This window comes from Pipistrellus hanaki (genome assembly GCF_964339955.1).
Source record: "Pipistrellus hanaki genome assembly, chromosome: 4".
Lineage (NCBI taxonomy): Eukaryota > Metazoa > Chordata > Mammalia > Chiroptera > Vespertilionidae > Pipistrellus > Pipistrellus hanaki.
Window position 1 is genome coordinate 37,408,297 of NC_140506.1, and position 21,827 is coordinate 37,430,123.

At 37.2% G+C, this 21,827-nt stretch overlaps 2 protein-coding genes across 5 annotated transcripts in view; one reads left to right on the plus strand and one right to left on the minus strand.

Annotated features, from left to right (window-relative positions):
• Window positions 1-21,827, plus strand: part of SCAMP1 (secretory carrier membrane protein 1) — a 94,748-nt gene that overhangs the window by 33,812 nt on the left and 39,109 nt on the right. For all 4 annotated transcript variants that reach the window (XM_084881338.1, XM_084881337.1, XM_084881339.1 and 1 more), the window contains exons 7-8: window positions 4,469-4,570; window positions 7,255-7,372. In XM_084881338.1, the coding sequence (XP_084737464.1) occupies window positions 4,469-4,570; window positions 7,255-7,372 (220 nt within the window). The remainder of the gene's footprint in view (window positions 1-4,468; window positions 4,571-7,254; window positions 7,373-21,827) is intronic.
• On the minus strand, window positions 19,979-21,487 carry PRIM1 (DNA primase subunit 1; the record flags this gene model as incomplete). The annotated part of the gene is given in 10 exon segments (XM_084880824.1): window positions 19,979-20,324; window positions 20,326-20,415; window positions 20,419-20,439; window positions 20,443-20,469; window positions 20,472-20,489; window positions 20,493-20,536; window positions 20,539-20,583; window positions 20,586-20,684; window positions 20,687-20,706; window positions 21,396-21,487. Coding segments are annotated over 10 exon segments (741 nt in total). The 3' UTR covers window positions 19,979-20,039.

Below are 21,827 nucleotides of genomic sequence, written 5' to 3' on the forward strand. Positions count from 1 at the left end.
TATATCATATTCATGTGTATTCACTCACAAGTGGTCATTATAGCCTAAATCTTAAATGAAACTAGGTAATGTAAATATATGTAATGTTTAAAGTGAACCACTTTCACCTAGCAACTTTGTAAGTATGTCTGTGTAAATTCACTTTTGGTTTTTCAAAAGATAGCAACATTTAAAAAAATGTTTAGACTATAAGATGCAGTATAATACTTTGCATGGTTTATTTAATTGTTGGTTAGGAGTAGCATTTTCTAAATGCATATTCTGTGGGCAATTAGTAGGTGATGTGGGAAAAAATGGTTCATTAGCTTACGTTTGGGTATAGCTGGATAATAAAGTTCAGCAAGTTACTTAATTTTAGGATTTCTTAGACTTTTTAAGAGCCTAGTGTGCTTTATGATTTGACCATGAAACCATTATTATTATTATACTTATTATTATTTTGTCAAGCACCTTTTTTGACTTGTTTTAAGAAATAAACATTGGGAAATGCTGATTTAGATGCTAGCACTGTTTGAGTCCATATATTCAGTTGTTTATCAACTTATTTTTATTTGAATAAACTAATTTATGAATAATGAACCTCTTTCAACTCTCATGAATGAGAGGTAGTGTTACTGAGAAATAGGTATGTACCAGTATTGTGCAGATAATATATTAGGGAAATTAGAAGGTCACATCAATTGTATAACTTTTTTTCCATTTCAACATAAAATTTCTTTGATTAACTAGAATGTTTACCATCCCCACCTCACACACTCAAAATATGGAATTAGAAACCCAGATATGTAAACAGATGGGGTTGGGAGGACAGAAAGAAAAGAGAGAAGATTGAGAATTTGGAGAGAGAAGGTGCCACTCAACAGAAAACTATTAATAAATTGGTTAGAAATAAAAAGCAGGGGAAAATAGGTGGGAGGAGAGAAAATGAGAATATAACCTTTAGGTATTTATTGAAATGGGAGTTTGATTGTCAAGGAATAGAATAGGGCAAGGGACCCCCATAGATGTGGGTTGGAGAGAAATTAAAAGGAACTATTTACTACTTTTCCTTGTTGTCTAAGCCTGGCTCACAAGATTTATCAATTCTTAATTTTATGACATCAGGACTCTGCCTTCCTGCTTTTGTCATGTTACTAGTATAACTGTAATAATACTGGTGAGTGGCAATGGGATGTATCAATTTGAAATTTTAAAAGTGATCTGAGACTAGAGACTTTGGATTTTAAACCTCTATGACTAATGTAGCCAAACAGACTATTAAAAACCAGTTTTGCCCTGTCCAGTCAGTGTTGTTAAATGGTTAGAGTGGCCCTCAGACGAAGGGTCACAGGTTTGATTCCCAGTCAGGGGCATGTACCTGGGTTGTGGGTTTGATCCCTGGCCCTGGTCAGTGCATGAGTGGGAGGCAACCACTGAGCCAAACCAGCTAGGGCTGTATGTGTCTCTCTTACATCTAGGCTTTTCTCTCCCCCTCCCATTGGCCCCTTCCACTCTCTAAAAATATCAATGGAGAAATGTCCTTAAGTAACAAAACAAACAAGCCAGTCTTTTGCCATTTATTACTTAAAGACACTCATTTCCTTTTATTCTCTTTCTTTGCCAGTTGTAGGCTAGATTTTTAGCTGAATTGCAAGCTTTAGAACATATCACAAATGTGCTAATTATCTGGGTTTTACTATTTGGAGCAGAACTGAGAGGAAAAATTTTTATGGGGAAAGTTAAAAATAGATTATTTGAAATCATTTATATACACCTTATCAGTGTGTAGCTTTGGAATTTTCTTCACCCAGATTGCCAAGTGTTTGTGAGTTAAAGTCTCTTTGGAAGTACTTAGTAAAGTTTGTTAAACATTTATTCACCACAGATTTCTTCCTTAAATATGAAACTCAAACCAGATACATTAGATATGATTATTTATATTAAATATAGGATTTTAAAAGAGATATTACTTATTCATGTAGATGCTTTACTAGTATTTGAGATTGGTTTTGATAGAGATTTCTGCCTTTGAGAACGGGCAGTTGGGATATTTAAGGGGTTTGTATTGTATTTTATGAATGATGATTAAGAAATGAAACAAACATCTGAACATACTTTGTAAGTCCATAGATAATGGGTAAGTAAAACTTTTTAGGCCAGATATATATATATATTAGTCCTCACCCGAGGATATATTAAAAAAAAAAAATATATATATATATATATATATATATATATATATATATTTTTTTTTTTTTTTTTTTTTTTTTTTTTTCCAGAGAGAGGAAGGGAGAGGGAAAGAGAGATTAAAATATCAACGATGAGAGAATCGTTGATTGGCTGCCTCCTGCACACCCCCTACTGGGGATTGAGCCTGCTCGTGTCCTTGACTGGAATCAAACCCAGGACCCTTTAGTCCACAGGCCAATGCTCTATCCATTGAGGCAAACCAGATAAGGCAATATTTTTTCATTGATTTTTATCTATATTTTTTATTGATTTTTTACAGAGAGGAAGGGAGAGGAGAGAGATAGAGAGAAACATCGATGAGAGAGAGAGATCGACCAGCTGCCTCCTGCACACCCCCCACCGGGGATGTGCCCGCAACCAATGTACATGCCCTTGACCGGAATCGAACCTGGGACCTTTCAGTCCGTAGACCGACGCTCTATCCACTGAGCCAAACCGGTTTTGGCTTTTCATTGATTTTTAGAGAGAGTAGAAGAGAGAGGGAAAGACAGAGAGAAACATCACGTGAGAGAAACACAGTAATTGGTTGTCTCCTGCACACACCCGGACCAGGGCCCGAGCTGGGAAGGAGTTTGCAACCGAAGTATGTGCCCTTGACTGGATTCAAACCTGGGATCCTTCAGTTCACAGGCCAATGCTCTATTCACTGAGCCAAACCAGCTAGGGCTATATGTATTTTAAAAGTTAAGTTTATTAGGTATTAGAATTAAACTTGGCGTTGCCATTTTGTCATTTGTGTGTGTGTGTGTGTGTGTGTGTGTGTGTGTGTGTGTAAATATGTTTTTATTGATTTCAGAGGAGAGAGAGATTGAAATATTAGAGAATCATTGATCAGCTGCCTCCTGAACTCTCCTTACTGGGGATCAAACCCGAAACCTGGGCATATGCCCTGATCAGGAATCTAACTGTGACCTCCTGGTTCATAGGTAGATGCTCAACCAGTGAGACATACTGTCCGGGCTCATTTATATGTTTTTAAAAGATTATAATTATTCTTAATTTTATGCTTCACCAAATCATTACACATTATGTAAATACTTTAAAATATTTATTAGATAATTATTAATGAGGCAGTGTGTTGTTGAAGAAGTATAACTATTGGAAACATACCGAGGAAAGGTTAGAATTTGGCTTCTCCACTTAAAAATTGTGTGCTCCTAGGAAATTGAAGTAAAAACTCTCAATGCTTCAGTTTGTTGAGTGTAAATCGGTTATAATATTTCCTGAGTTGGTAAGAGGATTAGAGATAATGTATGCACCATTTTTGGTTTTGTGGGTGGTCAACAGTTCACCAAAGATATATGGATGATAAAAAGCACATGAAATAGTGCTCAGCAACATTAGGTATTAGGAAAATGCAAACTGGAATCAGATGAGATATCACTGTATACCATGTTAGCATGGTTAAAATGTAAAGGACTGATCATACCAAGTGTAGATGTGGAGGAACTGGAACACTTATATTCTGCTGTTGGGAATATAAAATGAAATAAATGCTTCATTAAACAGTTTGGCAGTTTCTTCAAATGTTAAAAATAAACTTCCCAGGTGTTCCAGAAACAATCTAAATGACTATCAGTAGGTGAATGAATGAAATTGGTCTATCTATACAATGCACTGCTACATAACATTGAAAAGGAAGGAACTTTTGACACATGCAACATGAGTGAATCTCCAAATAATTGTGCTGAGTGAAAGAGGCAGACAAGAAAAAAGTTTATAGTGTATGATCCCATTTATATAAAACTCTAAAATATGAAAGCTATACTGACAGAAAACAGTGGGTAGGGTGGAGATGGAGTGATTACTTACATGCACAAGGAAACTTGGGTAAGTTTGTGATTTTTATTGGAGAAGGTTCATGGTTATGTACATATGTCAAACCATTGAACTCTACATTAAATAGGTGTACTTCATTATATGTTAATTATAATTCAGTGAAGCTAAAAAAAAAAAAGGAAAACTACATTTTTTTGTTAAGATGTTTTGTGGTACAGTTGGAAATTGACAAAGTGAGGTTGCAGTAATAAAAACAGTATCATCTAGTATTTGGATAAAGGTTTCACATAAATTATGTTACTGTAATTTCAAGCCTCAGGTAGTTGCCAATGGTATATTTAAAAGTATTTTATTTTTTAACATTGATTGTCAGTCTGCATGTGAATGTAAAGGTATTAAGAAAAATGACATTTTCTCCTTCTTTCTCTCCCTCCCTCCCTCCCCCACCTTTTTAAAAAAGGAGTGACAGTTCATTCAGATTCTTTGTATTCTTCTTCGTCTATATTTGTCAGTTTGCTGTACATGTACTACAGGCTGCAGGATTTCACAACTGGGGCAACTGGTAAGTCATTTTATTACTCTAGTTAATCTGTTTATCTTGTATCTTTGTGTAATTTTTGGCTTCCTAAAAATAGTTAACAGCCGAAACCTGTTTGGCTCAATGGATAGAGCGTCGGCTTGGGGACTGAAAGGTCCCGGGTTCGATTCCGGTCAAGGGCATGTACCTTGGTTGCGAACACATCCTCAGTAGGGGGTGTGCAAGAGGCAGCTGATCGATGACTCTCTCTCATCAATGTTTCTAACTCTATATCTCTCTCCCTTCCTCTCTGTACAAAATCAATAAAATATATTAAAAAAATTAAAAAAAAATAGTTAACAGAGCAAAGCCACATTAGCAAAAGGAAATAAATAAAAGTAAAAATTGCATTTTTTTAGTATTTAATTTTCTAAGGCATAACCTTTTGAAAAACCATTCTATTTAAAAATTATGTTCTTATTTTTAAAAATGACACATTATATCTAGTTTAAATAAAATGTGTATATCTTGGGCACTAAGAGGAAATTTTGTAAAAAGGAGACTCAGGAGTGATCAGATAGGAACGCCAAGGATAGGGGAAGGGAGAGAAAAGAAATTCAAGGGTTTTAAGGAAAAGGGACCTATTATGTGTAAATCACTATTTTTAGGTATACAGACATGTTTTCATATACACACATGCGTATGTACACACGGTTGTTTTTTTTAAATATATTTTATTGATTTTTTACAGAGAGGAAGGGAGAGAGAGAGAGAGCTAGAAACGTCGATGAGAGAGAAATATCGACCAGTCACCTCTTGCACACCCCCTACCGGGGATGTGCCCGCAACCAAGGTACATGCCCTTGACTGGAAATGAACCCGGGACCCTTCAGTCCGCAGACCGACGCTCTACCACTGAGCCAAACCGGTTTCAGCTGTACACACGTTTTTGAAGAGTGGAATCACTGCATACATATACATACTACTACATATATTTTTTTTCTTTTTTATTGAATTTATTAGGTGACATTGGTTAATAAAATTATGTAGGTTTCAGGTATATAATTCTATAATACATCATCTGTATATTGTATTGTGTATTCACCAACCCAAGTCAAGTCTCTTTCCATCACCATTTATCTCCCCTCTACTGACTCTTCTACCTCCCCCACTCCCTTCCCTCTGGTTATCCCCACACTGTTGTCTTTATGTCTATGAGTTTTCTTATTGTTTTGTTTTTTCTTAATCTCTTTACCTTTTTTCACCCAGCCCCACAACTCTCCTCCCCTCTTACAGCTGTCAGTCTGTTCTCTATCTGTGAGTCTGTTTCGATTTCGTTTTTTAGTTTATTTTGCTGATTAGATTCTACATATGAGTGAAATCATATGGTACTTGTCTTTCTCTGACTGGCTTATTTCACTTAGCATAACATTCTTCAGGTCTATTCATGCTGTCACACAAGGTAAGATTTCCTTTTTTTTTTTTTTTTTTTTTTTTTAAATAGCCAAGTAGTATTCCATTGTATAAATGGGCCACAGCTTTTTTATCCACTCATCTACTGATGGACACTTCATCTGCTTCCAAATCTGTACATATATTTTAAAATAATATAATCATTCTCCGTATGACAAAAGGTTACTCATTAGGAGATCCTCAGAAATGGACACTATTTGGACCCAGGCTAGGAGGTAATAGCAGCTTTATATCTCTCTTCATACACTCTGGAGCAAACACTCCTTGAATGAAACAACAGCACATCTCTAAAATTATCCTTCCCTCTCTTCTTTCTTTTATAACTTAAGTTACATGCAGTTGAATTCTTAAAAAAAAAAGTGTGTGTGTGTGTGTGTGTGTGTATTGATTTCTCTTATTGATGTTTCTCTTATAGAAACATAAATAAGAGAGAATCAGCCCTAACCGGTTTGGCTCAGTGGATAGAGCATTGGCCTGCGGACTGAAAGGTCCCAGGTTCGATTCTGGTCAAGGGCATGTACCTTGGTTGCGGGCATATCCCCAGTAGGAGGTGTGCAGGAGGAAGCTGATCGATGTTTCTCTCTCATCGATACTTCTAACTCTCTATCCCTCCCCTTCCTTTCTGTAAAAAATCAATAAAATATATTTTAAAAAAATCATTGATAGGCTGCCTCCTGCACTCCACCTACTGAGGATTGAGCCCACAACCTGGGCATGTTCCCTGACTGAGATTCTAACTAAGACCCCCAGATTCATAGGTGGGCATTCAACCACTGAGCCATACTAGCCTGGCACAATTGAATTTTTATAAGCTAAGAGCTTATACTTGGCAAATTTATTGCAGTGTACATAAACTAAAATGAGCATGTAACTAGTACATTTAGTATGCTATTACTGAATCGGAGTAGTGACTGACAATCAGATAGCTTTCGGTGGCTTTGCAGATTTAATGCAGATAATATATTTGTATTTTAAGTAGGTTCTAGGAAAAAGTAGAATTCATACTATGCCATCTAGCTGTATGACCTTGGGCAGGTACTGAATAGCTCAGTGACTCAGTTCTTCACCTGTAAAATAGAGATTAAAAACAGCATTATCTTATAGGATCGTTGTGAGAATTAAATGAGTTAACATGTATAAAGAACAAGAACATTGCTTGGCTCATAAGAACTAAATATATGTTAGTTGTTAATGTTATTTTTTAAATGTGCATTGATTTATTTGCCTGATTATACTTTCTTTTTGTTACTTGATAGTGGTTGGATTTCATCGCTTACTGGTCTCAACAAAAGTATTCCTGTTGGAATTATGATGATAATCATAGCAGCACTTTTCACAGCATCAGCAGTCATCTCACTAGTTATGTTCAAAAAGGTAAATGAAATTTTATGAATGCAAATTTTTATAGTGAAACTCATTTTCCTATTTTGCTCTTATTGTAACCTCAAGCCATTTTTGTTTTGTTCTTTTTGTGCAAATTTGCTCTCTGAGGATTACTTTTTACAATTAATAGTTATACATAGGTATATTTTTGAAAATTGCATCACATTTTTAACTTCCTGTAAAAAGGAAATATTTTAAAATCCTGTTAACTGAAGGCTTTTTGCAGTAACTGAAGAGTCAACCTTATTTTTAAAGTTTGGATTATTTAAAAATATTCTGATCTCTTTTTTGAATATTAAATATATTAGCTTGATTAATGAAATGTGTTGTTTGCATTTTGTTTGTATTTAAAATATAAAGACACTAAATTATCTAAGGTAAAGTGAGCTGGTGACAAGTTCAGGCTGGGTTATGAATAGTGACTGCCCAATTATATATACTTCTTCCTATTGAATTCTTATGGCTGTTTTCACAACCTTAAAAAAAAATCATTACATAGTGTGGGAGAGAAATCTGTGTTTTTATTTGTTTATAATAAGGTTTAATGGTGTTTTATGATGCATTACAGAAATGTTTTCTATTCTACCTGTGTTCAAACTTGAGTAGAAATCCTTGGAATAACACCTGTGTTTTAAAATGGTAGACTTCTGATAGGTCTTACTCTGAAGAAATAAGTCTATACAACATTTCTTTTTATTTTTTAATGACCAATTAATTGAGATATGTATAAGGAGTATTTAGAAATAATTGTACCTTATATTTAAGTACACTCTGCACTTTTGAAATATTTTACTTGTACATTTGCCCTTTGTCCTTCTCAAAACTGTCTGAAGGCTAGACTATTTTTTTCTGTCCAAATTTTGTTATTCATTTTCTCTTATTTTCTGAACTACACACACATAGTATTGAAACTCAGTTTTCTAAAGCTACTGAATCATAAAGTTTTGCATTCTTCTTCCTCCTTGAAGCCTGTGCTATAGGTGGCTCCTCTTCCTCAGTCTTCATAATTGTGTTCTGATTCTTTTGCCTCTGAGCCTATTCTTTCTCTTTCATTTATTTCTTTGTCCAGTTCATTAGTAAAAGTCTTCTTAAATGCAGCCAGCTCACTGCTTTTTGTTTTGTAAAATCTTTTTTTCATGGGAATTTCAACCTCCCTACATTTTTTCACTTTCTTCTCTGCCTGGATGGCCTAGAATGTTGGAGTTGAAAGAAATAATGCTTTGTATAAACATTTAGTTGCATACTCAGGTGACTGTTTATATCACCAGTTGATTGGCATCATCATCTCACAGTAATGCATCATAAACTCATAATTTTCTCAGAACTAGCTCTTCTTCCAGAAGTTCTGATTAATATTCAAGAAACACTTATTAAGACTACATATTGTGTCCTGTCCAGTGTGGCTCAGTTGGTTAGAGCGTTCTATTCCTAGTCAGAGCACATACCTAGGTTGTGGGTTTGACCCCCATTGGGATGCATATGGGAGGCAACTAATATCTCTCTCTCTCTCTCTCTCTCTCTCTCTCTCTCTCTCTCTCTCTCTCTCTCTCTCCTCTCTCTCTCTCTCTCTCTCTTTCTCTCTCTCTCTCTCTCTAATCAATGGACATGTCCTTGGGTGAAGATTACAAAAAAAGCAAAACAAAATACTGTATATTGTATGATTCCATTTATATGAAATATACAAAATAGGCAAACCTATACAAACAGAAAGTTGATTCATTAGTGGTTGTCTATGGCTGAGGGTAGGGTGAATAATGACTGTTAATGGCTATGGAATTTCTTTTGTGTGTGATGAAAATGTTCTAAAATTAAGTTATAAAGAGGATATATTCACAACACTATTAATACTAAAAACCACTTTAAAAAGCTAAATTCTATACAAACTTTATCTCAAGCTTTTTTTAAAAAAAAGGAATATTTATTAAATACCTACTATAAATAAGGTGATACTTTTTCAGATGGTTCTGTTTAACATTTGTGTCAGCACTTTGACTATTACTTTCAGTGCTTCCATTACTTTATAATTTCTTTCCTAGATATATATATATTTTTTATTTTTTATTTTTTTTATTATCTTTCTGTTCTTTTTTTCCTTTCCATTTCCAACCTCAGCTAATCCAGAATTTTTTTTTTACCAGTCACACCCTGCTCCCGCTTTCTTCAGTCCATTTGGTATATAGTTACTATGTTAATCTAAAAAAAGATCTCCAAACAAACCTAGCACTCTGAAGATTTTTGAAGTGGACATGGGGTGGGAAATGGAATTGTGGTGAATGTGGGAGGTAGAACTAGTCCTTTTCACAGCTCCTGATCCAGACTTTCTACTCCAGTCAAACTGTACTTACCATGCATTCAGTTTCTTAAAAATACATACTGCACCTTCCTTTGCCCCAGTTCTTGTTCATGCTATGCTTCTTAACTTTCAGGTTGCTTCATCTCTACTAGTGTTATTTCCAGCATTTGCTCAAATCTTCCTGTCTCTTCCGCAGAATCTTTCTTAGGGATTATGTCATCCTCTGTTTTACTGGGGAACTTGCTATCTGTATTACACATTGGGATCTGGGCATAAGTCACTTTATGTACCTTATAATGTACATTTTCTGGGTACCCAGCTTGTTAAATTCCTTCATGGTGAATATATCTTGTTGTACTGGAATTAAATGAGAAGAGCTATGGAACCACACAACTCAGGTAAAAATTCTGGCATCTTCACATACAGCTGTATGAACTGAAGCATGCTTCTGTAACCGCTCAAGTTCATTGTCTTCACCCATACTCTAAGCTCCATGGCAACGGGACCTAGTCTGTGTACTTTCAGGCTGTATTCCTCACATTTAGAACAGTGACTGGCAGTGATTGGCATGTGATAGGCATACACACACACACACACACACACACACACACACAATGAAAAAAGGAATGAGAATAACTTTTTATAGGGTTGGTGTGAGGATTAAATAAAATAATGTAAATTGCATAGCACAGGGCCTCTATTAAAATTAATATTCTTGCCGAGACTGGTTTGGCTCAGAGGATAGAGCGTCAGCCTGCGGACTGAAAGGTCCCAGGTTCGATTCCAGTCAAGGGCATGTACCTTGGTTGCGGGCACATCCCCCAGTAGGGGGTGTGCAGGAGGCAGCTGATCGATGATTCTCTCTCATCGATGTTTCTAACTCTCTATCCCTCTCCGTTCCTCTCTGTTAAAAATCAATAAAATATATATTTAAAATTAATATTCTTTTCTTTAGTTTTGTTGAGTAGGTGCCTGTATCAGTCAGTGTTCCATCAGAGAAATAGAACAGAATATAGCTGTTTATTGAGATGAATTGACTTATGTGGTTGGCCAGATCAGTCTGAAACCCACAGATGGGCAGTCAGGAAGAGTTGTAAACTCAAGCAGAAACTGAAGCTCTAATCCACAGGTGGGATTTTTTTCTTTCTCAGGAAAACCTCAGTTTTATTCATAAGGTGCTTTAACTAATTAGATCACGCACACCCAGATCATTTAGGATATTCTCTTTTTTTCAGAGTGACCTGATTATAGATGATAATCATATATGCAAAACACCTTCACAGTAACATCTAGATTAGTGTTTGTTTGGTAACTGGAGAGTATAGACTGATCCATTATTTTATTATTTGGACAATTCTTTGGACAATTATTTTATTATTCCACATATATCATAGGGGATGCTTTCCAAAATGATTTAGTGGCCATTATGTGGCCAAGTATAGGGGGCACATCAGAGGGACATCTTAGTTTTGAAGATCTTTTAGTAGTGAAGTCTTTTTGTATTGTCTTGGGTGAGAGATCATGATGAAAAGGAGTTCCTAAGTAAAGGATTAAGGGGGAAGAAGAGGATAAGTAGGTACCAGAGAGCAGGGATATCTATTGTAGTTGCAGAGAATAGCATGGTGTATTCAGGGAATTCAAAGTAGTTGAGAATGGATGGGAAATAAGCTTGGTGCTCAAGTCCTGCAAGGATAAGGTGACCAGACATCCCGCTTTTGGCGGGACAGTCCCGATTTTTAACAATTTGTCCGTGTCCTGCGGTGTTTTGAAATAGTCCCGATTTTTGGAAAAGGACTGTTTTAAAACACCGCGGGATATGGGACAAATTGTTAAAAATCGGCATGTCTGGCCACCTTATGCAAGGAGAAAGTGAGCTGTTGGTGGTAGAGGAGAGGTAAAGATGAGGCTAAACACATAAGTGTACTTATATTCTGTAGGTCTTATAAACTAGGAAACCTTGTTAAGAAATTTGGATCTTGCACTAGCCTATTTGGTTTGGTGGATAGAGCGTCGGCCTGTGGACTGAAGGGTCCCAGGTATGATTCCGGTCAAGGGCACATGCCCGGTTTGTAGGCTTGATCCCAGTGGGGGGCGTGCAGAAGGAAGCCAATCAATGATTCTCTTTCATCTTTGATGTTTCTCTCTCTCTCTCCCTCTTCCTTCCTCTCTGAAATCAATAAAAAAAGAAATTTGGATCTTCTCCAAAGAGTAATGGTAAGCCATAGAAGAGGTTCAAAGAGGAGAGTAGTTGAATTGATCTGATTTGAGCTTTAGAAAAACTATTCAGAAATAGATTTGGGATGTGCTTACAACCCTTCCTGACCGCCCATCTGTGGGTTTCAGACTGATCTGGCCAACCACATAAGTCAATTCATCTCAATAAACAGCTATATTTTGTGGTGGGAATGTATGGGGCACTGATGTGGTGGTACTTAGAGAAATTAAGACTTGGAGACAAGCTAGAGAGTTGGTTACTACTAGGAAGTAATGATGGTAGCCTAAACCAAGACAGTGGCAGAAAAATAACCATAGCACGGGGAAAATGAGCAGGTAGTGATTGATTTGACTTGGGCTTGGAAGTGGGGGATGAGGAAAGACTCAAGGATGACACCCAGTCTTTTATTTTATTTTTAAAAAAATATATTTTATTTACTTTTACAGAGAAGAAGGGAGAGGAATAGAAAGTTAGAAACATCAATCAGCCCCCTACTGGGGTTGTGCCCGCAACCGAGGTACATGCCTTGACCGGAATTGAACCTGGGACCTTTCAGTCCGCAGGCTGATGCTCTATCCACTGAGCCAAACCGGTTTCAGCGACACCCAGTCTTTTAGATGGTGGGTCATCCAGGAAGAGAGCATCAAGATGTTTTCAACTTTACATATGGAGAGTTTAAAATTCTACAGGGGCCTTAAAGTATAATTAATCACTTTGTAAGCTTTTGGATAATAAGTTGGGAGCAAAGGAAAGAGCTTTAGGCTGGATTTCTAGGCTAGGGAAGTATTGACTTCTTATGTAAGTGGAACATAGAAGGTGAATATGAAGTTAGAAGGTTTAGGATAGAATACTCCCAGCAATTAAGAATTTACTGAGGGAAGAATGTGGAAGGAATTTTAACCAGCAGTGGTGATATTGGGAATGTGTGGCATAGATGCTTAATAGAGTCAGAGGGTAGAGGAAGTATTTATTTTGCAGCTGCTGTGTGCAGCACTCTAGTCTTTGACCTGCAGTGTTCTTCCCCAGGTAACAATTCTTCAGGACCCAGTTGCATGAAAAGAAAGATTTTAGAGCTGTGCTTGTATTCCAGACATTCAAAAGAAGTATGACTACTCCAATCAGTGTATTGATATCGAAATTATACAGCATATTTTGGTTGGCTTCTTTTCTGTTACTATATAATTAAAGAAGTTCCCGGTTATTTCTTTTTTGTATGTGTTCACTCTCTTTCAGGCTGTACAATCTCTTAAACTTCTCTGAATCTCATATTCTTTATCTGTGAAAGAAAGAATTTAGATGAGATGATTTTATGAAGTACAGTCAATGGGGATAATATAAGCTAAAATGCAATTTGAGCCAGCTTTCATATTGGTAGTGGCATAGATTTCTCTTACTTTGGTAGAAATTGAGATCCCATAAAAGCACCTAATTTTTTTTCTTTTACGAAGGTATTCTTGCATTTCAATTTTTTTAAAATTTGGATTCTAAGATGATGCTACCAGGGAAACAGTTTCCATAATGCTCATACTGGGAATTCTATATACCAATGATTACCTACTCCAACTATACAAGACATCAGAATGCCAACAAAATTGTATTTACTGTAAGAGAAATAAATATATACCACAGAATGTGTTTAGTGAGGGATGGAAACACAAAATAGCCGAATTAAACGTAACAATTCTAGAGTCAAAATATTGTGTGTACAGATAACTTTTAGAGGGTTTATGAAGAGCCTGACCCCTAGTGGTTATAAACTATGACTACATAATGCCAAAGTTTTTTTTTGTTTGTTTGTTTGTTTTTTTAAACAGCCAGTTTTGAGCGAGTGGAAAAGAAAAAAATTACTGTACTGGGGTCTTATGATTACAAAGAGGCTCCCTCTCTCCATCCCTCCTTCCTTCCCTCCTTTCAATCATCCAACACTATAGTCTTTCCTGATTAGGAATTAATTTCAGATAGTTTACATTGCCTATTAAAATGTTGATCTACATGCCTGTTATCTTCATGCAGGGGTCACAGAGTAGGCACAATAACACTTTCTTTTTTAAAATATATTTTTATTGATTTTTTTTACAGAGAGGAAGAGAGAGGGATAGTTAGAAACATCGATGAGAGAGAATCATCAATCAGCTGCCTCTTGCACACCCCCTACTGAGGGTGTGCAACCAAGGTACATGCCCTTGACCAGAATCGAACCCGGGACTTTTCAGTCTGCAGGCCAATGCTCTATCCACTGAGCCAAACCAGTTTTGGCCACAGTAACACTTTTGTATCTCCAGAAAAATCTGCATTCTGATTAGGTTATTTATATTCTGTCCTCAGTTGTTATTTTTAGTAGTATGTTCAGTTTTTTGGATTGCCCCCAATTTTTACTTTTTTATCCTTTACTATAAATACTTGGCTAATTATCCAATACATCCTAAATATACATATCTAAATTATTGTGAGTTATATTTACTCAGGCATCTTCAAATTTAGTAAATCAAGTATTTATAATGCATTACCTAACATTTTTATTCAAATCCTTATATGTATATTTTAACAGCTTCATTGAGGTATTTAAATATATAGTTTACTCATTTAAAATGTACAGTTCAGTTGTTTTGAGAATATTATATTAATCTTTAAAGATTGTGGGAAAATATATATAACAAAATTTGCCATTTTAATGCAAATCAGTTTTAAGTGTACAATTCAGTGACATTAATTATATTCATAACATTGTGTAACCATTACCATTGTCTATTTCCAAATTTTTTTCATCACACCAAATAGAAACTCTGTAGCCATTTAGTAAATAACTCCATTTCCCTAATTCTGGTAACCACTAATATACTTTCTGTATCAATGAATTTGTCTATTCTAGATATTTCATATAAATGGAATCATATACAGTGTTTTCCTTTTGTGTTTGACTCATTTCACTTAGCATAAAGTTTTCAAGGTTCAGTCATGTTGTAGTATGAATCAGAATTTCTTAATTATGGCTGAATAATATTCCACTGTATATACAAGCTACATTGTGTTATTTAAAAATATATATATATTTTATTGAGTTTTTACAGAGAGGAAGAGAGAGGGATAGAGAATTAGAAACATCGATGAGAGAGAATCATTGATCAGCTTCCTCCTGCACACCCCCTACTGGGGATGTGCCCACAACCGGTACATGCTCTTGACCGGAATCGAACCTGGGACCTTTCAGTCCACAGGCTGATGCTCTATGCACTGAGCCAAACCGGTTTCAGCAGCTACATTGTGTTATTAATCTGTTGATCACTTCAGTTGCTTCCTCCTTTTGGTTATTGTGAATAATGCTATGTGTGAATATTAGAATATACAAATATCTGTCTGAGTTTCTGCTTTCATGTTTTTTTTGGTATATACCTAGGAATGGAGTTGCTTGGTGATCAACTTTTAGCTTTTTGAGGAACCATCAAATTAAAGTCCACTAGAGGCCCGGTACATGAAATTTGTGCGGGGGGGGGGGGGGGGGGGGGATAAGGGGTTTGTCCCTCAGCCCAACTTGCACCCTCTCCAATCTGGGACCCCTTGAGGGATGTCCGACCAATGGGTGGTTGGACATCCCTCTCACAATCCAGGACTGCTTGCTCCCAACTGCCCTCCCCTGCAGGCCTGGTCCTACCCAGCTGCCCTCCCGTGCTGGCCTGGTCCCCCCAAACTGCCCTCCCCTTCAGGCCTGGTCCCCCCAACTGCTCTCCCCTGTAGAAGTGACACCTCCAACTTACCTCCCCTGCATGCCTTGTCTCCCCCCCCCCAAATGCCCTCGATTGCAGGCCTTGTCCCTCCCCTACTGTCTTCCACTGTAGGCCTGGTCCTGGCCAACAGCCCTCCCCTGAAGGCCTGGGTTCCCCGCAGCTGCCCTTCACTGCAGGCCTGGTCCCCCCCAAATGCCCTCCACTGCAGGCCTCGTCCCTCCCCTACTGCCTTTCACTGCAGGCCTGGTCCCTACTCTACTGCCCTCCACTGCAGGCCTGATCCCCCCAAACTGCTCTCCCCTCAGGCCTGGGTGCCCCCCCCAATTGCCCTCCACTGCAGGCCTAGTACCTCCCCAACTGCCCTCCTCTGCTGGCCTGGTCACCTGTAACTTCCCACAACTGCCTTCCCCTGCAGGCCATCTTGTGGCGGCCATCTTGTATCCACATGGGGGCAGTCATCTTGTGGCTGCACCAGCAAGGGTTCCAATTTCTCCACACCTTTGCCAACACATGTTGTATTTCATTTTTCTAATTATTGCCATCTTAGTAGATATGAAGTAGTATGTTCACTTTTTAAAAAATTAACCTCTGTGGTAATTACAAACTAAGCATTTTACTTTGTAACACATATACATATAGTCTACTAGAGCAGTATTGCATTTATTTGCTAACTTTTTAATAACGAAGATAATTTTAGGTCATTTGTTTAATTCCTAGCAGATAAAGAAACAAATACTTATTCAGGAGCTTCTGCCACAAATTATGTCTTTTAAAGGGTGTAACAATAAGTGGAAATGAATTCTTCTCCAAAGAAACTAAAAGCATGTGGAGTATCAGACATGTAGATAAGCCCTCCAAAAGAAGCAGCATAATTTGCATCTCTAAAAGATGTACTAAGATGTACCTCTAAAGGAGGTACTCACAATAGGGAAAACACAGCTAGTTCACGCAGAAAGAGGCAGCAGTATTGGAGTTAGGCCTCAAAGGATGAGTGGGATTTCAATTGCATGAAACTAAAGTTGGTAATTCAAGAAGTGGCAGAAGGGGGATATCTGACCTTGATCTATGGGTGAGAGGCTTTATAAAGGATTTGATGAAAATGGTTGATAGAAAAAATTAGGCTTATGAATCCATAAGTTTATTAAAAATTCAAAATAAGAATAAAAATATTTCAAAAACTAGTTTATATTTTCCCAGCTTTTATAAAAGTAAAATAATTTTGGTACCACAGGGGTCTTTTATTAATAAAAGCATGAATTATTGAAATGGTGTTTTATAAGCTTTAATGAAAACATGTTTGGAAAATTTTGATTAAGATAAGTAACATGGTTCTTTACTTTCCATATAATTTTTTTTGTCATACACCACCTGGTCTACACTAAGATATTTTTTAAGCTATATTAAGGAAGCAGTGTTCCCTTCTGGAATTACATCTTGTTAATGACCCATATGCAGATATTTAAAAATTAATTTTAAGTTTTATTAGTGCAACATATTTACATAATTATTTTATCCTGAGGAACACTCCCAGAGACAGAGTAGCAAATATTCTTGTGTTTGGAGGTTTTGAGCATTTTGTACTGAATACTTATGTAGTCTTTTCCCTCTAGGTGGCTCTCTGGGCCTATATAGATAGACTATTGAGAAAGTGTGCTAATCCTACCTTTATTTTGCCTCTGTGCTCTGTGTGGCTATGAATTTTATTTTGAGTGTTTAAACTATGAAGCCTATAAATATATCACATCAGCTACTCAATACAAATTTGAAAAAAGGAAATAACAAAGCAAATTAGAACAAATGTTTATTTATTACATGTTTATAAACTTGGGAGGACCTAGTGAACTTGTGATTACATTGCATTGTGACTAGTCTAGTAGGTAAAGAAGGTTTATTAGATTTCTATAATGTACTTAATTTTCATATGTACTCACTGTGAGATAATTTCTTGAACACAGGAGTTGTATCTGTATTTTTATGTTCCATAAAAAAATGTGATTTTGAAAAGAGGAGTAGAAATAATCTATACTTATAATGGTGCTATGGTTACTAGAAGAAAGGACTTTTAGGGTTTACCAATATGTGTACTTGTCAGGCCTCTCTTTTTCTCCCTAACATTTTCACACTTTGATCCACAATGATACTGCATGGCTTTGCACCACTATATCAGAAGAATTTAGGAGTACCTGGGTATTTTTATCTTTTACCCTGACATTTCTTCATTCCTTAATATGCTTTCTTCCCTTGACATCTGTAAAAGGGTCCTCGGTTTTTTCCCCTTCCTCTCCTAATCATTCCTTGTTGCTGTGGGTACCTCTTAAATATTGGTGTCTTAAATAGACTTTGGTACTTTTGACTTTACTCCTACTTTGCGCATGTGATGTTTTAAAAATTGCACAATAGTCTTTGTTTTTCTCAAAAAGTTGAAAAAGAGAAAGAAATGCAAGACATTTCAGTGTGTTGACTGCATTATAAAGTGTTTTATATAAACCAAAAGATTTTTTAAAAAAGATGGTGTTGCTATAGAGAAAACAATGTTAAAGAAAATGCAAAGGAAGGAAATTTTTCATAAATCACAGAAAGTACCAGCCTAATAGCTTGCTTCCCAGAGTCTCTCAGAAGATAGAATGCAAACCAGAAGGACTGTTTTGTTTAGATTGGTTATACAATCAGACAAAAGAAACCTGACAATTCAATCTATCACACAAAATCAACAATGGAAGAAATAAAAACTTTAAAATTAAATGTTAGTATCTGGATATATAGAAAGTTCAAGTGTTTTGATAAGTATAATAGGTTTTATGTTGGTAAAGTTGGTTAGTTTTTCTAAGCTGCTGCTTTATGATGTAGACAAATCTAATCATTCCAGTTGTTCTATTAAGGGAAGAAGTTAGGAGCTACAGTTGCAACAATTATAAACAATACTAGGCCCTAATGTTATTATCTAGTAACACATCTTTTGAATTAAAGTTTTGGTTTAGATGTTCAGTTTAAAACTATTTTTAAAAGAAGGGCAGTGGGATGTAGCCTGACCAATAAAAATATCAGTAAGCAAAGAAGTGACTGAATATACACTTTAGGTATAATTAACTTAAGAATAAAGCCCTCATTCACCTAGAATATTCACTCCAGAAAAATGAGGCTATATCTAGTGAGCTGAGATTAAAGTCTTGTGTGTATTACTGCTCAGTTACCTCTATATATGGCAACTTATAGAAGTCAATATTTATATTAGAAATCTTAAAATTATCTTCTTACCTAATAATAGAGAAGCATGTAAATTGATTGTACCTCCACTATGCCCACAGCCAATCAGAGTGAGTATGCAAATCAGCCCAACAAAGATGGTGGTTAATTTGCATACATACCTGGGACCTGGGAACCTCCTTGGCACCCAGGTCACTGCAAGCTAGCCATCAGCCGGAAATTTTAGGCTTGGGAAGAGGCAGAGCCTGCAATCGGAGAGGTGTGGTGGTGGGGGGGGGGGGGGGGGTGGAGGGGTCTCCTTCCCAAGCTTAAAGCCTGGGGCGAAGGCTTTAGGCTTGGGAAGGGGCTGAGCCTGCAATCGGAGAGGTGTGGCGGGGGGGGGAAAGGAGGAGGCGCGGGGGGTCTCCTTCCCAAGCTTAAAGCCTGGGGCGAAGGCTTTAGCCTTGGGAAGGGGCTGAGCCTGGAATCAGAGGGAAGGGGAAATAATCAATGGAAACATATCCTCAGGTGAGGATAAAAAGAAAAATAAAGAAATGTCATATCCAATGAAAGACACATCTTGAAAATGCTTAAAGAAAGTGTTCATTTTTTTCATGGTGAAGGGACTGGAGTCTGTATTGATGAAAATACCTTGGGGGCTGCGGTGACTGGCAGTGGCTGCAGCAGCGGGGTGATAGGGCTGGTGCCTTCCCCTGATCAGCCTGGTCACCTCCCACAAAGGGAGGCCAGACTGGGGCTTAGGTCTGCTCCCAGAGGGGAATGGGCCTAGGCCATCAGTAGGACATCCCCTGAGGGCTCCCAGTATGTAAGAGGGGGCAGGCTGGGCTGAGGATCCCCTCCCTAGTGCACAAATTTTGTGCACTGGGCCCCTAGACTTTGTATAAAATTAAATTTTACAGATTTATCTGCAATCCACTTATTCCTCCCAATATTGTTCCAGGAACTGTACATTCTTCTTTGGTAGTCTTAGGTATCTTTTTAACATAGTTATTTTTCAAGAAAAGGAAATTTTGCTTTGGGCATTAAAATACATTCCTGGTTCTGCCATATTTATTAAATATCTCTTGAAATATTTGATTCATCATTGAAGGTAGTAGTTATCCACATTGGAGGGGATTTGTTGTTTTTGGAAGTCTTTTTGTTATCTTCTTGAAGTTCTTTTTGGGATTTATCCAGGTTTTCAAGAAACTGTTCAAATACTTTTACGTGAGTACCTAGATTGGTCTAATAATCTATGGTTCTGTGTTTGATATCGGATTCAGCTTTGTTCTCTTTTTCCTCTTCATTAGTAGAAATGGCATCTAATTCATGGCAGATGGAGCTTACAGTTGGAACTATAAATGGATCAAACTGATCTACTTTCTGTAAATCAGTAGACACTGAAATTTGACCTACTTTAGGATGAATACTAGAAAGGCTTCTTAGCAACTGGTAGAAGTAAATATTTATATTAGAAATTACTTTGCTAACATTGATATCCAGCCATGGAAAACAGTACTGGAGCATGATCCTCCCATTCAAGCCAGGCTCCACATTTGTCATATTTTATGTCATTCAGATACCTGACTACTTTCTTCAAATGGTCCTTTAAAAGCTCCCATTACTGAAGTAGACTGTGATCCTTTTAGAAGCTTTGTTGAAGGTCATCATGAATTTTGTTTCAGGAACACGAGCTTAAAATATATCTTGACCAACCAAGGTATATTCTTCGAAGTATTTATTATGTTTATAGATTTTCTGACAAAAGGGTGATTTTTTAAATTTAGTATAATTTCTTTTTAATATCTTGACCATCCTTTACAATATTCAAATACTTCACTATTCCAGACTGTACTATGGAGGACAGTTTTCTAACTGATTCATCATAGACCAACAGTGAGCACCTCTTCTTCTAGAACAGTGTTTCCCAAACTTTTGACATATGTGTATTCCTTCTATAATTTTTGTAATGCTGAGTACCCCTTGTACTCATGAGAACGTAGAATTAGGCGCAGCTAAGGACGGGGCAATGCACATCCCCACCAAACTCCGGTGCAACTTGTACCCCTACCAATCTTCCTGTACCCCTGGGGGTACGCATACCACACTTTGGGAAACACTGTTCTAGAACATACCTAGAAGCAATGCTTAAATTCATAGTCCTCTTTCACTGCTCAGTTGATGTGTATGGCCATTGTCATGAGGGTCCAGCACTTAGAATATATGTCTAAAGAACTATAACATCCCCTCTCATCATCATAGCTTATGTCAATGTCAAACATCAGTTTTTTTGTTTTTATGGTCCTGGAAAGCTCTCAGCTTCATTGTATTATGTTGATTGGGTTTGTAGGAATATACTGTACCTATATCAATCTTGTATGGATTCAAGGTTGTTAAAGGATTGGTAGCAAAATGTATGAATGAAAATTAACAGTGTTGAGAGTAATCCTCTCTATCACTCTGCCATAGTTGAGCCAACAATAATATTAGGTGAAGAGAAAGAGCTTCTAAAGCTTAAGCAGCTTGGGAAGCTCAGCGGGGTCAGATGCTTCCATGGAACTCAGTACTCAGCCCCAGCAGGATAACCGCAAGAATTGGAACCGCACTGGAGCCTCTACTTCATGTTCTTCAGGGACAGTTTCATTTGTCAGAGTTGTAGCTACCATGTATATGCCAGTGGTTTCCAAGCCCATGTCTCTAGCCTAGGGGTGTCGAACTCAATCAGAGAAGGGGCCAAAATCTAAAATCCAGCCTAGATCGCGGGCCGAATGGTTTACTGAACAGTCATAAACTGACAATGTCATAAACTGACAGCGGAGTGCAGTGATGACAGCACGGTGCGGGCCACATTGCAAGGCCTGGCGGGCTGGATTTGGCCCGCGGGCCTTGTGTTTGACATATGTGTCTAGCCCATTCCTCTCTTGAGCTCCAAACCAAATCATCGCCTGCCTGTGGCAGGCCTAGAGTAGGTATTCAGTAAACATTTGTAAGAATGTATGACTGTTTGGAACCTATCCCAAATCAGCCTATCCT